This window comes from Mchenga conophoros, linkage group LG22 (assembly GCF_057382185.1).
Source record: "Mchenga conophoros isolate Kocher_MC1m ecotype Shallow Benthic linkage group LG22, M_conophoros_male_GT1.1, whole genome shotgun sequence".
Taxonomy (NCBI): domain Eukaryota; kingdom Metazoa; phylum Chordata; class Actinopteri; order Cichliformes; family Cichlidae; genus Mchenga; species Mchenga conophoros.
This window is the reverse complement of record NC_140546.1, coordinates 9,640,779-9,654,686: the sequence shown is the minus strand read 5'-3', so window position 1 is coordinate 9,654,686 and position 13,908 is coordinate 9,640,779. Positions and strand designations below refer to the sequence as shown.

The 13,908-nt window shown below is 41.6% G+C and overlaps 1 protein-coding gene across 1 annotated transcript; it reads left to right on the top strand.

Moving 5' to 3' along the window:
* Window positions 1-279: 279 nt before the first annotated feature.
* On the top strand, window positions 280-1,428 carry LOC146548797 (uncharacterized). Its single transcript, XM_085263161.1, has 2 exons — window positions 280-457; window positions 914-1,428. Exons 1-2 carry the CDS (start codon window positions 280-282, stop codon window positions 1,426-1,428), a joined length of 693 nt encoding a protein of 230 aa, XP_085119287.1.
* The last annotated feature ends 12,480 nt before the right edge of the window (window positions 1,429-13,908 follow it).

Genomic DNA, 13,908 nt, shown 5'->3' with positions numbered 1-13,908 from the left:
ATTATAAAATGCAAAGCTCACTCCCAAGGAACCAGCATGGTGGAAAAAGGAAACCAGAGAGCAGACGAAGCCGCAAAGGAGGCCGCAGGCTACAAAGGACGGAGACAAATGATACAGGTAACATCAGAAGAGGAGATACCTGTTGACCTGATTGAGGAAGTTAAACGGGCCCAGGAGGAGGCATCCCCAGAGGAAAAGGGGGTGTGGAAAAACAAAGGAGCCTGGCAGGATGGACATTTGTGGAGGGGGCCGGACGGGCGCCCCGTGCTGACAGCCAAAATGGAAGAACAGAAGGTGGATGAAGCCCACGGACTTGCCCACGTGGGGAGAGCCCAGATGGAAAGAAATTTGTGTCATTGGTGGCATCCTGAGCTGCGAGGAATGATAAGAGAGAAGGCCAGGATGTGCTTAATCTGTGGGGCACACAATCCTAAGCCAGCAGTAAAACCGGAAGTGGGTAAGTTTCGGCCCCCTGAGAGGCCGGGAGAGGAGATTGTTATTGATTTCACTGATATGATTGATTCCGGGCCTGGCGGTGTAAGATATTTGTTAGTGTGTGTTGACGCTCTGACCGGCTGGCCAGAGGCCTGGGCTACAAAAAAGGAGGATGCTAAGACTGTTATTAAGTGTTTAATCAATCATTACATTCCCCGTCATGGGTTCCCGAAAAGAATTAGATCAGATAATGGAACCCATTTTAAAAATCAAGATTTGGAAAAAGTAGAAAAAATGTTGGGCGTCCAGCATAAATTTGGAACGGTCTATCATCCTCAGTCTCAGGGGAAAGTAGAAAGAATGAACCTAAATTTGAAAAACAAATTGGCAAAAATCTGCGCGCAAACAGGGCTAAATTGGGTCGCAGCCCTGCCGGTTGCGTTGATGACCATAAGATGTTCTGTTAATCAATCCACAGGTTTTACACCATACGAGCTGCAAACCGGGAGACAGTTTCCGGCACCTTGGACGGTGGGCTCGGTTGAACGGGACAAAAAGGGGAACCGGTCCCATGCAGACTACTGGAACGAGCTAAAGGCGCTAGTGTCCAGTTTCACGAAACAGGCGGCTTGTAAAGGGCCCACAGGAGAAGGAGAGGTCCCGGACGCGAAAACAGTGTGGCTGAGAGTCATCAAACGAAAGTGGAAGGAGCCCCGCTGGACTGGTCCATATGAGGTATCGGCTCGGACGGCGACAGCGGTCCAACTGAAGGGGAAAGGCGACACCTGGTATCACTGGACGCAGTGCGCGGCCGCGCACGAGGGCTTGGTGGGGAAGGATCAATCTCCACCCAACACAGGTGAAATTGAGCGGCAGAATAAACCCTCACACCTGTGCAACGGGCCGACCGGTGGTCTACCCGGAAGGTCGAAGAAAGAAGAGCAGTCAAGGAGGAGATCGCCGCGCCAACGAAAAGGAGCGGTACCACACTGAACACCTAAAACAAGAGAGAGGCTCTGATAAAGGGCTTTGAACTTTTTACTACACCATAACATTCACATACCACCATGCCATCACAACAATTAGACACTGGTGATGAAAGAAGAGTTTCAAAAGCCATCACAATGTTCAAAATTATTATGAGTTTGATGTTAACTATGTTGCTAATCATGGCTATTTGTTTTTTGATTTGTTTGTTGCAGACCGACCCGGGAAACCAGTCTGAGCACGGAGGCCATGCCAGTCCGGCGTTGTTTGATACACCAAGTACATCACGCGTGGTCCATAGTGATTTAAGGTTGCGGGCAAGAGTGAAGCGCGAGGTCTCTGGTAAAAAGGATGAGTGTCTCAGCACATATGGTGGTTTAGAATTAGATTATGTTATTGGCGCCACAACTTCCTTTACGTTTGATCTGTGTGATGTTGTTAATTGCAGGGACGTCGGCAGTGCTTGGAGGGGATACAATGTGTGGGTCTGTTGGGATTATTCAGTGAGTACGCACTGCGAGAGGGGAAATCGTGGCTAATTGTGTAGCCTGCGCTTCGGCAAGGCCGCGTTTATTTATAGAGCCTGCACCTCTGCATCCAGAGGATCAGTGGGGCTATAATTGTATGTTGCAAATAACTAGAGGAGCTGTGAATACGGGGAACTGCACTGTGTTGTCCAGTCTATTTCCCCCTATTGGCAAGCTCACGCAAGTAGGGCCGTTTATGCCCCGGAAAGATAATTATACGTGCTTTAAGTTTACCACAGATAAAGTTAAATATCGGTTGGGGGAAATTGACCCCAGATTGGGAGGACCACCAACAATGTGAGTGATGCAGCCACCCTAATTGGGACTTGGGCTAGGAGCGGGCTGTATTACTATTGCGGGCACAGGACTCTATTGGTCAGAGTTCCTCTCGGGAGCGTGGGGACATGCGCGATGGTGAGACTAGGAGCGCCACTTATGCTAATCGGAAATAAGGTCAAATCAATTCCCTCACTTAATACGCGCACTTTGGCAGCCAGGCGCAAAAGACACATTTTGAGGAAGAGAGGAATACATGACATAAATGTTTATGACCCTAGAATGAATTCCCCCACCTGGATCGACTCCATTGGAGTGCCCAGGGGGGTTCCAAATGAATTTAAACTTGTTGACCAAATAGCAGCCGGGTTTGAAAATATTCCAATAATTTCTGCTTTCTTTCCAGTGACCCCAAACAAGAATGTAGATAGGATTAATTATGTTCACTATAATGTACTGAGGCTCTCTAACCTGACCAGAGACGGCATGGAGGGGTTGGCGGAGCAGGTGGGTCCGACCTCGTTAATGGGAGTGCAGAATAGAATGGCCCTTGACATGTTGTTAGCGGAAAAAGGGGGCGTGTGTTCTATGTTTGCTGACCAGTGTTGCACCTTTATTCCAAACAATACTGCTCCAGATGGGTCGGTAACCAAGGCTCTGGAGGGCCTAAAGAGCCTTTCTGAAACTATGCATGATCACTCCGGTGTTGGTAATCCGTTAGAAGGCTGGCTGACCTCAGTGTTCGGACGGTGGAAGGGGGTTATCGCTTCGGTCATGTTTTCTTTGTCTGTTGTGGTGGGTATTATGGTTATTTGTTGTTGTCTCATCCCTTGTGCCAGAAGAATGTTCAAAAGTATGTCTGTGAGGGCAGTGGACCCTGGAGTCATTACTCCAATGTCCATGATGCCAATGATGCATGTGGAACTGAATGTGTAGGCCAAGGAGGGACACAACTGTTTGTGATCTCTGGATTCTCCAGAGGTCAACAGAGGGAATTGTAGAATAAGGAGGGGATGTTTTTCTCATTATCATTTAATATTTTAATATGGCATTATTAGTTCATTAGAAGTATATAACCAGCTTTGCATTAAGCATAAATTGAAGTTTTTGACCTTACATTATTCTTTGCATTACAGTGATGGTGATAACTTTAGTTTGATCTTTTCTTACAGGTACCAGAATAATAACATGATTTTCCATTGCAGATGTAACCATGATCATTCCATACACATTGCAGTTTGTTGCTTATTCTAGAGTTGTGCTCAAGGTAATTAAAGGTTAAAAGCTACAGCCAGCGCGAGTCTGGCTGATCTATGGAGGGCAAAGGCTTTGAGCTTGGAAGGCCGCACGCGCTTACACAGCACTTATAAGATGTTATTCTTGGTGATTTTGTGCTTAGTCATGTTTTAATATGTTTTAAGTAGAAGTAGCTGATCCAGCAATATTCATTTAATATTATATACTTGATTTAGAGCAATACACACTGATGGTCTTAACAAATGAAAGAGTCCTTGTAGCTGCCATGTTGTGTCTTAGCAGGGTACAGACGGTTCCAGGAGACGGGGGCAGTCAGCGTCTGCCCTCGGGAAGGAGACAATGTTATTCTTTGTGTTAAATAAAATTGTCAACATTGATTGTATTACACCTGTCACTACGCATGAGGGGGCGTTCTAATACCCTGATTTCATAAAACTATGGTGATGTGTTTTTTGAGATGAGATCTGAGACTGTCTGCATACAGTGTCCATCTCCCACGTGTGTGATCATTAAATCATCGTTTGACTCAACCCGACCGGACCAGTGTTGTTATTGTGGGTTTTTCCTCTGGTGTCCATCCCCAATATTTTGAACCTTAACAATACCCACATATGGCATCCCAGCTTTGATACGATCAGACAACGGCACTCATTTTGTAAATGATGTCATCACTAAGGTCTCTGAAGCACTGGGTTTCAGCATAAAACACCATTGTGCATATCACCCACAAAGTGCAGGCCTTGTAGAGAGAACTAACGGCACTATAAAACAAAGGCTCAGGAAATGCATGGCAGAAACAGGAAGGCCGTGGCCTGAATGTTTGGGTTTAGTGAAAATGTGGATGCGCTTAACGCAGGGCTCCCAGAAACTAACTCCATTTGAAATCATTCATGGTAGGCCATTCCCACTCCCCATCACCAGTGAACCAATAGGCAAATCAATCAGAGAAACCACATTAGCAGAATGGATGTCTAAGTTGTTGGAAAACAAAGAGATCATTGTACATAATCAACAACCTGATGATGTCTCTCTAGTGTCTTGCAGACTACAGCCCGGTGACTGGGTTCTGATCAAGGTGCTCCAAAGGAAAAACTGGAGCTCACCAAGGTGGGAGGGACCATACCAAGTTCTTCTCACTACACCCACCGCTTGCAAAATAGCGGAACGACCATCTTGGATCCATCAGAGCCACTGCAGGAGAGTAAGTGAAGCCATCTAAACTCAGCCGACACAGACTCGCCCAATTGTTGTGATCCTGCTCGGTGGAGGGATCAGCCTTTCTGGCCGAGAGTTCTACTCACAACAGGAGGGTGTGTTCTGTTGTCATGAGGTGTTGGCTGCTTATCACTGCAGCGGGCTTGACCCTGGCCGGGCTCCTCATCTTTGTGTCCGTGAGGGACAACAAGTCACGTCATCTGAAGGAAAGGCAGACACTATATGACAAAGGAAAGCACACCAAGTTTCCCCATGGCTACGCCACTAATTTCTGGTGGCAGTTTATGAACACTACAGCTCACTTGAATAATAAAACTGACTGCTATGTATGTGCCCATATGCCCCTATCCTCGCAGACGTCTGGCCTATGGCCATACAGCATACCAGAAGATCGCAGTTGGTGCCTGCTGGGCCTGGCAACGCATCCAGGCTACGGTACTCTTTGGTCCAAGGCCAACTACAGCATCCCAGCAAACGCAACCTGGAGGTCATCGTCACTCACGAATGTGAACTGTTCTGGACAGACCAACTTACTGACCTGGCCCCAAGTCTCAGACCCACTGCCTGATGTCATTCTACTAAACAAACTGAGCGCAGCGCAACTGCCAGTATGTGTGATGAACAATGGATCGCGGGCAGTGGGGGAGCTGCCTACTCACCTATGTAAATACATATACACTTTCTGCCCACCGAGGAACGAGAGGGAGTGTATGGCCTGTTCAACCAACACAACCTGTGCCAGAAACACGACGCTAATGAGCATCAACTGTTGCTCTAACTACAGTTACCGAATGCCACTAAAAACAAAGACTCAATACCAGACAGGATGTGCACGGACGGCACCAAGGGAGGAGGAGTGAAATTCTTACAGAGCTTGATCCCCGGCATTGGAGTTGCCGAGGTGCGGGATCATGTGGAGATCAACCGATATGCTCTGCTACGACACATCAACTTGACTAAGACCCTGGGAACGGCCTTAGCAGGAGAACAGAAGGCCATCAGAACGATGGTGCTGCAGAACAGACTGACTCTAGACCTGCTAACAGCATCACAAGGAGGAGTTTGCAAGCTGATCGGGGAGACATGTTGCACTTTTATCCCTGATGGATACGAAGCTGGAGGAGACATTTATGAAGCTCTGCAGAATTTGACCGTTCTGCAGAAATATGTCACTGACCACACATCTGGAGCAGCTATACCACAAGGCTGGCTGGACTGGTTATTTGGCGGCTCGTGGTTGGCTGCTGCAGCAAAGCCGTTTGTCTTTCTAGGTTTCATCATGGTGGCACTGCTCATATTAGTGTTGTGTGTGGTGTCATGTTTAAGAGTAATGATTTCAAAGATGATAACAACTACAATGACTGCTTATGTTGCCGTGCCTCAAGAAGAACAGCATCCCGTTGCCATGCTGTTAGAGGAGAACCTGTAATAGCTGCTAATAAATGACGTGGTGATTAAAAATGACTTGTCAAGTGATCATGCACTGATTAACACATTAGTAGTTTATGCAGGTACAACATAAGGTTTATATTCTTTTTCTTTTTATTCTTTTATTTGTTGTAGTTTTAGTTTTATTATTTCTCTTTAATATTACTTTTATTCTTTCTTTTATTATATTTTACCACATGATTTACACTTCTACTATGCTGACATTTGAAGAATTAAAAATTGCTACAGATACTTCATATTGCAGACAATTGTTGTACACATTTAAAATAAGTTAAAACAGGAGGGAATATGTTAGAGGAAAAATGATTCTATGTTTCTTTACCTTCTTTTAAATGTGCAAAGATACCCTTTGTCTGTGTTTAGATTAGTTTAGAAGTGTCTTTTAGACTTTCCCAGCAAAGACATATTGTTTCTGGGACATACTGTTTTAGATTGTTTTATCTTTCCTAGCTCTCTGCTGACGAGACTAGCACCATATATGGAGTTGTTTTATTTTATCTGTTTATTATTTTCTTATCCTGTTCTCACTGTCTCTGTGCTCTGTGCCTATAAAAATTGCCAAGCCACTGTGCATGGTGTGAGTTGTTCTTCGCAGCTCACCCGTGTACACGTTTGCAAAGAAAGTAACTTTGTCTCATTGTGTCTTTATTCCTCCTGGGTTTTTTGCAGAGTTTTCTCCCAACAATATGTATAGTGCATTTCTTATGTACATTAAGGACCTGGGAGCAGAATTGCTGATGAACTAATTTGAACTGGTCCTGTCTTCCTGGCTCCTTGACTCTAATTATGTCGCACACTGGTTCGCTATCTCTTGCACAAAATCATCACCTAAACACGGCACAAATCCCGCCAATTATTCAATTCCTTTTATAAACCACTGAATCAGGTACTGACGCAGTGACGTGTCGAATGAAGCCTCGTCATGTCCAAATTGTTCCTGCAGTGTTTCCCAGCTGTCTCTGCTGCCCTAATCTTCTCCTTGTGCACATATTTTTAGTGATATTCAGCACTGAAAAACAGTCACCATTCACAACCTGTCTACGTTTTCATATTATTCCATTTGTGGGTGTATTACTGACATTATTTAGCCATAAAGTCATCACAACCTCTGTAAGATTAAAGTCAACTTTTCAATGCCGTACAGTTTAAAGTAAAGCCTTTCAAAGCAAGTGGAGCCGCATTAAGTACTAACTTAATGCGGTTGTCAGGGTCACGGTTATGGACAACAGCAAGTTGTTCATTACCGCCACCAACTGGCAAGGAGTGTGGACCTGAATGTCACTTAAGGATTAGAGCCTATAGCCTGATAACTTTTACTTCTTGAGTTATTTCTAAGTAAATCAGTTAAATCTAGTTCAGTTTAATTATATTTAGGTTTTGAATCAGTTGAATCAGAAACAGCAAATAAGATGCATTGCGTTTGACATGTGATGTGCATTCTATATTAGTGACCATCGCAAAAGTTTTTCTATCTCGGGAGTGAGTTCATGTGAGAAAATGGCTCAAGGCTATTGTGTGTTTATTTCTCCGCAATTATCCTTGGTGCAGTCTGGCTATTCACGTTAGAAATTCCTGCGCATTTTCAATCTCTCCTTCATTTTCTGTTTTAGTAGATTTTTTTTATTTCTGTTTTACTAAAGCTGACCATTGGCCTGGTCTACTAGATATCTAGAGCACTTCGCTCTCAGACTGCAGGTTTACTTGTTGTCACTGTAAAATCTGATTAGTTCCCAGAACTAAAAAAAACTAAGGAAACTCGTTGCCTCAAAAAAATTGAGTAAAGCTTAGCTAAAAATGACTAAATTAGGACAACTTATTTATTTTGAGTACTCTGTACAAGTTCATTTGTTCCCAGAACTCAAAAAAATTGGATCAAGTTTACTTAAGATGACCAAGTTAGGGCAACTTATTCATTTTGAGTACAGCGTACAACCTCATTAGTTCCTAGAACTCAAAAAAACTAAGGAAACTCGTTGCCTCAAAAAACTAAGTAAAGCTTACTTAAGATGACTGTTAGGAACTCTTATACATTGCAAGTCTGCAGTATTAAGAATAACTTGATATTTCTGACTGTACAATACTAATTGTTTACCTACGGACAAACATTTCAAGTTCAACTAAATTAAAATCAATTTGTGGTACCATGAATATGATTAAAAATAATTAACAACACTTTTTGTAATGATGTTAAAATCAGCCCAACTTTTATTTTCAAATGCAAAAAAGTATAACAGCCAACATACTGGACACTGTTCTCTTGAACAACAAACAATTATATTGCCTTCACTGTTATAATCTTACAATGAAACAAAGTCGCAGATGTAATTAAGTTTAGGCCTACCTCAAGTTTGTTTTGTACTTACATTACTTATATGATCAAAATAAAATATATTTGTTGTTCTGTCACAAATGCAGTCTCTGATTTAAACAACACATTTGTTTTTCATTCCAACACATGAGCTGGAATGTTGTATTATTTTAAGGATGGCTTGTTTCCAGTCCAGGCATTAGTGCCTGAATGACTGTCATGGATCGAAGTGATCCAAATGTAAGTGCAGAAGAAAGTCTTTAACTTCCCTTAAGCACAGTGGCAGTGGATGTGGGTTGGAGATGGAATGAGCTTGAACCTGCAGGCGACCATCTTCACTGACCACACCATCTGTGACGGAGGACTCATCTCTCCTGTTGTCCTGCAAGCAAACAATCATATTTTTTTGGAACATGAACTTAATTGCTTTCTTAAAACATTTTTTTCTGCATTTGGTATAGAACAGACTCCAATTTAGACAATCTCAGGCCCCCTCCCCAACGGAGAGGTGACATTCAATGTCCCAATTGTCAGTCTGGATTAGGGATGGGTATTGATAAGATTTTCACGATTCCGATTCCATTTTCGATTCTGTTTAACAATTCGATTCTTTATCGTTTCTCTTATCGATTCTTTTTAAAAAAGGAGAACACTAAGGTCGATTAGCTTAGAACTTTGTTTTATATCTTCTCTTTGAACAAGATAGAAATTTAGGAGTAACATGGCCTTACAAACCCAGCAGTGAGATCTTAAGACATCCAGCCTACGGCTCTTCAATGGGGTGTCACAGGGTCCCCAGGAAAAAAAATTGTAAATGTAAAATAATAAAATAAATATTCTTCTGTAGCAATAACAAAGTATAACATAAATTATTCAGTAGCAATTACACAAGAATATCCAGTAATGTCCCTGCCTGCAATTAAACACATTCACTTACTGAAAATCGGGGCATCTGCTGTGGCAAATGGGTGCAAGCCTTTTACCATAAACGTAGTCACTGCTCGGTGACATTCGTCTATCCTGGCCTGAAAGGAGACGCTACCGGTAGACTGCAGTGAGAACTGCCAGCATCTGAGCCAGCCAGACTCTGTCTGTCTCTCTCATCATGGTCACCTAAATGCACAGTAATGGCAGGTTTTGTAATAAGGCAGATCGCGCAAACATAATATGCACTGTTAGTTGATTATTTACCTGCCGCATTAACGGGAGAGGACGTGCAAACGTTACCGCTGCTGCTGGGTTGAGATTCATGAGTCCGGAGCGGAATTAAAAACACGACATTCATTTAAGGTCATCGTGTGTTTTGTGAGCAAATGCTTTTGCATATTCATAGTGTTTCCTCCCTTAAATGATATATCTACTTTGCAAGTATTGCAAGATGCCCTGTTGTCATCCGTTCTCGTAAAGTATAATCAAACTTTTGAGCGTTTGAGCCGCTTAGGTACCATGTTTCCTGCCAGGTAAATGACGCTCCGCAACGTGGTGACGTCATTCGGGGCAACTGGAATCGATAAGGGAATCGTTTGCAAAAATGGCAAACAATTCCAGCCAGCAGGCCACAGCCAGGCTCCACCATCAGCCAGTAGGCCACAGCCAGGCTCCACCATCAGCCAGCAGGCCACAGCCAGCAGACCCAGCCAGGCTCCACCATCAGCCAGCAGGCCACAGCCAGGCTCCACCATCAGCCAGCAGGCCTAGCCAGGCGCCATCATCAGAAATTCCGCTTCCGGGTCCCTCGTGGTGGCCGCCTCGTGCTCTCGCTTCAGTATGCCACCCAAGAAAGGCCCAACACCAGAGGAGGTTGAGGACATTAAAACCTCCCTCGGAGCGCTGTGCGGAGACGTGGCCGCAGTCAGGGCACAGCAGGAGCTGCTTCTGGGGCTTCTGGAGGAGGTAAAACAGCTACGCCTCCAAAATGCCGAGAAGGACAGATGGATCATGGATCTCGAGCGGCGGGTGGATGAGCTGGAGCAGTACACCCGTACGAACGACGTGGTCATCAGCGGTATTAAAATCAAGCCGCGCTCGTACGCGCGCGCGGTGGCCGGGAACGTCGGGGAGCCCAGCGACGAGGAGACCCGCTCGGTAGAGCAACAGGTGGCGTCCTTCCTCCAAAGCAAGGGGATAGAGATGGACCTGGAGCACATAGAAGCATGTCACTCACTGCCCAGGAGGAGTGACAGACTGCTGGCCATCATTATGAGATTTGTCAATCGGAAGAACAAGGTCGCACTGCTGAAACAAGGACGCAAACTGAAAGGCACGGACGTTTTCATTAATGAGCATCTGACACGAAAAAACGCAGACATCGCGAGGAAGGCAAGGCAACTGAAGAAGAACGGTAAAATACAACATACATGGGTAACAAACTGTAAGATTTTCATTAAGCTAAACGGGACACCAGAAGAGGCAAAAGTACTGATAGTGAGGAACATGGAGGATCTGGACAAGTATAACTGACACCAATGTATCAATTACACCAGGAAATGACATGGACACGTTGAAATTAGTTCTTCAACAGAAAGTAATTGATCTAGATTGTGAATATAAGGAGCATAATATAATAGATCCAGAAATAGATTCTGAAAGTAACTTTCTCTCTTCTTTTGTTAAAAATTGTAATTATTTCACTCAGGAACAATATGAAAAAGAAATTAACCTAGACGGGAAGCTCTCATTAATTCACTTTAACAGCAGAAGTATGTACTCTAATTTTGATTTCATTAAGGACTATTTGCAACAATTTTCTCGCCCCTTTAGTGTTATAGCCATCACTGAAACTTGGTTCAATGTCGATAAAGGAATAGATTTTTGTTTGAATGGATATGATTTAAAATACATGAATAGATTAAATAAGGCGGGCGGCGGGGTTGCTATATATGTTCATAACTCTATAAAATATAATGTTGTAACAACTATGTCTATGGCTATTGATGGAATTTTGGAATGTTTGACTATTGAGATTATGAATGAAAAAAAGAGAAATGTTATAATAAGTTGCATATATCGGACACCCAGTTCAAGTATTGACACTTTTAATGAATGGATAGAAAAAACGTTTGCTTCGGTGAACCAAAAATTACTATTTATCTGTGGTGATTTTAACATTGATTTGCTAAATCCAACAAGGTTAAAAGCCATTGATGACTTTACTGACACAATGTACAGCTTATCACTATATCCAACAATAACAAAGCCAAGCAGAATAACATCACATAGCGCCACTATTATTGACAATATTTTTACTAATGTCATGGATTTCCAAATTAATAGTGGCCTGCTTGTCTGTGATATAACTGACCACTTACCAGTTTTTACTTTGTGTGACTGTGATTTAAAAAAAATAGATACCAAGATCATGATAGCAAAGCGAACAATAAATGAAGAAGCAATTCATGCCTTCAATTTCGATTTAGCACAACAAGATTGGAGTTCGGTGTATGAAGAGTCAGATGTGGACAAGGCTTATGATAATTTTCTAGATATTTTTACTATGTGGTACAATAAACATTGTCCTGTAAACGAACACATGACAAAGAAAAAAAAGATAAAAAGTCCTTGGCTCACAAAAGGAATTATTAATGCTTGCAAAAAGAAAAACAATCTGTATAAACAGTTTATCAAAGTAAAAACAAAAGAAGTGGAACAAAGATATAAAGCATATAGAAATAAATTGACTGATATTATAAGAATGAGCAAACAACTTTATTATAGAAGAAGATTATATGAAAATAAAAACAATATAAAAGGAACTTGGGATGTGTTAAACAACTTAATTAAACAAGGATCTTCTGGAACATCATATCCTGAATATTTTACTGATGCAAATGGTGAAAATCACAACATGAGTAATATTGTCGATGGGTTCAATAAATTCTTCATAAATGTTGGCCCTGAACTAGCAGCGGACATCCCGTGTCATAAAAATGAAAATATCAGTAATATAAAATCAAATCCCTTTTCACTGTTCCTCTCAGCTACAAATGAGCAAGAAGTAATAAATATCACATTAAAATGTAAAAGTAAGTCTTCAATGGATTATCATGACATAAATATGTCTGTAGTTAAACAGGTTATTCTGAATATTGCTAGTCCCTTAACATATATCTGTAATTTATCATTTCAGTCCGGTTGTTTTCCAAAAAAAATGAAAATTGCGAAAGTAATACCACTATATAAAAGTAATGACAAACACAGTTTTACCAATTATAGGCCTATTTCTCTACTGCCTCAATTCTCAAAAATTCTAGAAAAACTTTTTAATTCAAGATTAGAAAAATTCCTTGAAAAACATCAAATAATAAATGTTGGTCAGTATGGTTTCAGAACGCAAAGAACCACTTCAATGGCGATAATTGAGGCAGTAGAAGAAATTACTGATACACTGGATAAAAATAAATATGCAGTTGGTATTTTTGTTGACCTCAAAAAGGCCTTCGACACAATCAATCACTCAATTTTACTGGATAAATTGGAAAGATATGGTATTCGAGGGAAAGCTGGTAACTGGTTTAAAAAGTTACCTAACAGGTCGGGAACAATATGTTAGCATAGGGCATTACCATTCAGAGAAACTTGGTATTACATGTGGTGTTCCCCAAGGGTCAGTGTTGGGACCAAAACTTTTCAATGTATACATAAATGATATTTTTGATGTTTCTCAAGTACTTAAACTCATACTGTTCGCAGATGACACCAACATATTTTTCAGTAGCGATGATTATACTGATCTTGTAATGACTGTAAACAGGGAGCTACAATTAATAAAAAAATGGATGGACATAAATAAATTATCATTAAATATAAATAAAACTAAAGCAATGTTTTTTGGTAATTTAAAATATAATATAGAATTACCAATTATCATTGAAGGTGTACCAATTGATAATGTGAGTGAAAACAAATTTTTGGGAGTTATAATTGATAACAAAATTTCATGGAAACCCCACGTCAGACACATAAAAACCAAAATTTCTAGAAGCCTCGCAGTTTTGAACAAAGTGAAACAATTCCTTGATAAAGATGCACTTCGTACTCTGTACTGTACCCTGGTTCTTCCATATCTTACATATTGTGTGGAAGTGTGGGGAAATACATATAAAAATACAACTAATCCATTAGTCACAGTACAGAAACGAGCACTGCGTATTATTCACAAGGCTGGTTATCTAGATCATACTCACAAATTCTTTCTTCAGGCAAAGTTACTTAAATTCCAGGATCTGGTTAATTACAATACATCCATAATTTTGTATAAAGCTTTTACTAAACTTTTACCGGCAAATTTACAAACTAGATTTGAAATTCGAGAAAAGGTTTATAATGTGAGAGGCTTTGGAGAATTCAAATTACCCAGAACTCGAACAACCCGTAAAGGCTTTTGTGTGTCTGTATGTGGTGTGAAAATCTGGAACAGTCTGAGTTTACAATTGAAACAATGCAAAAATATTCATA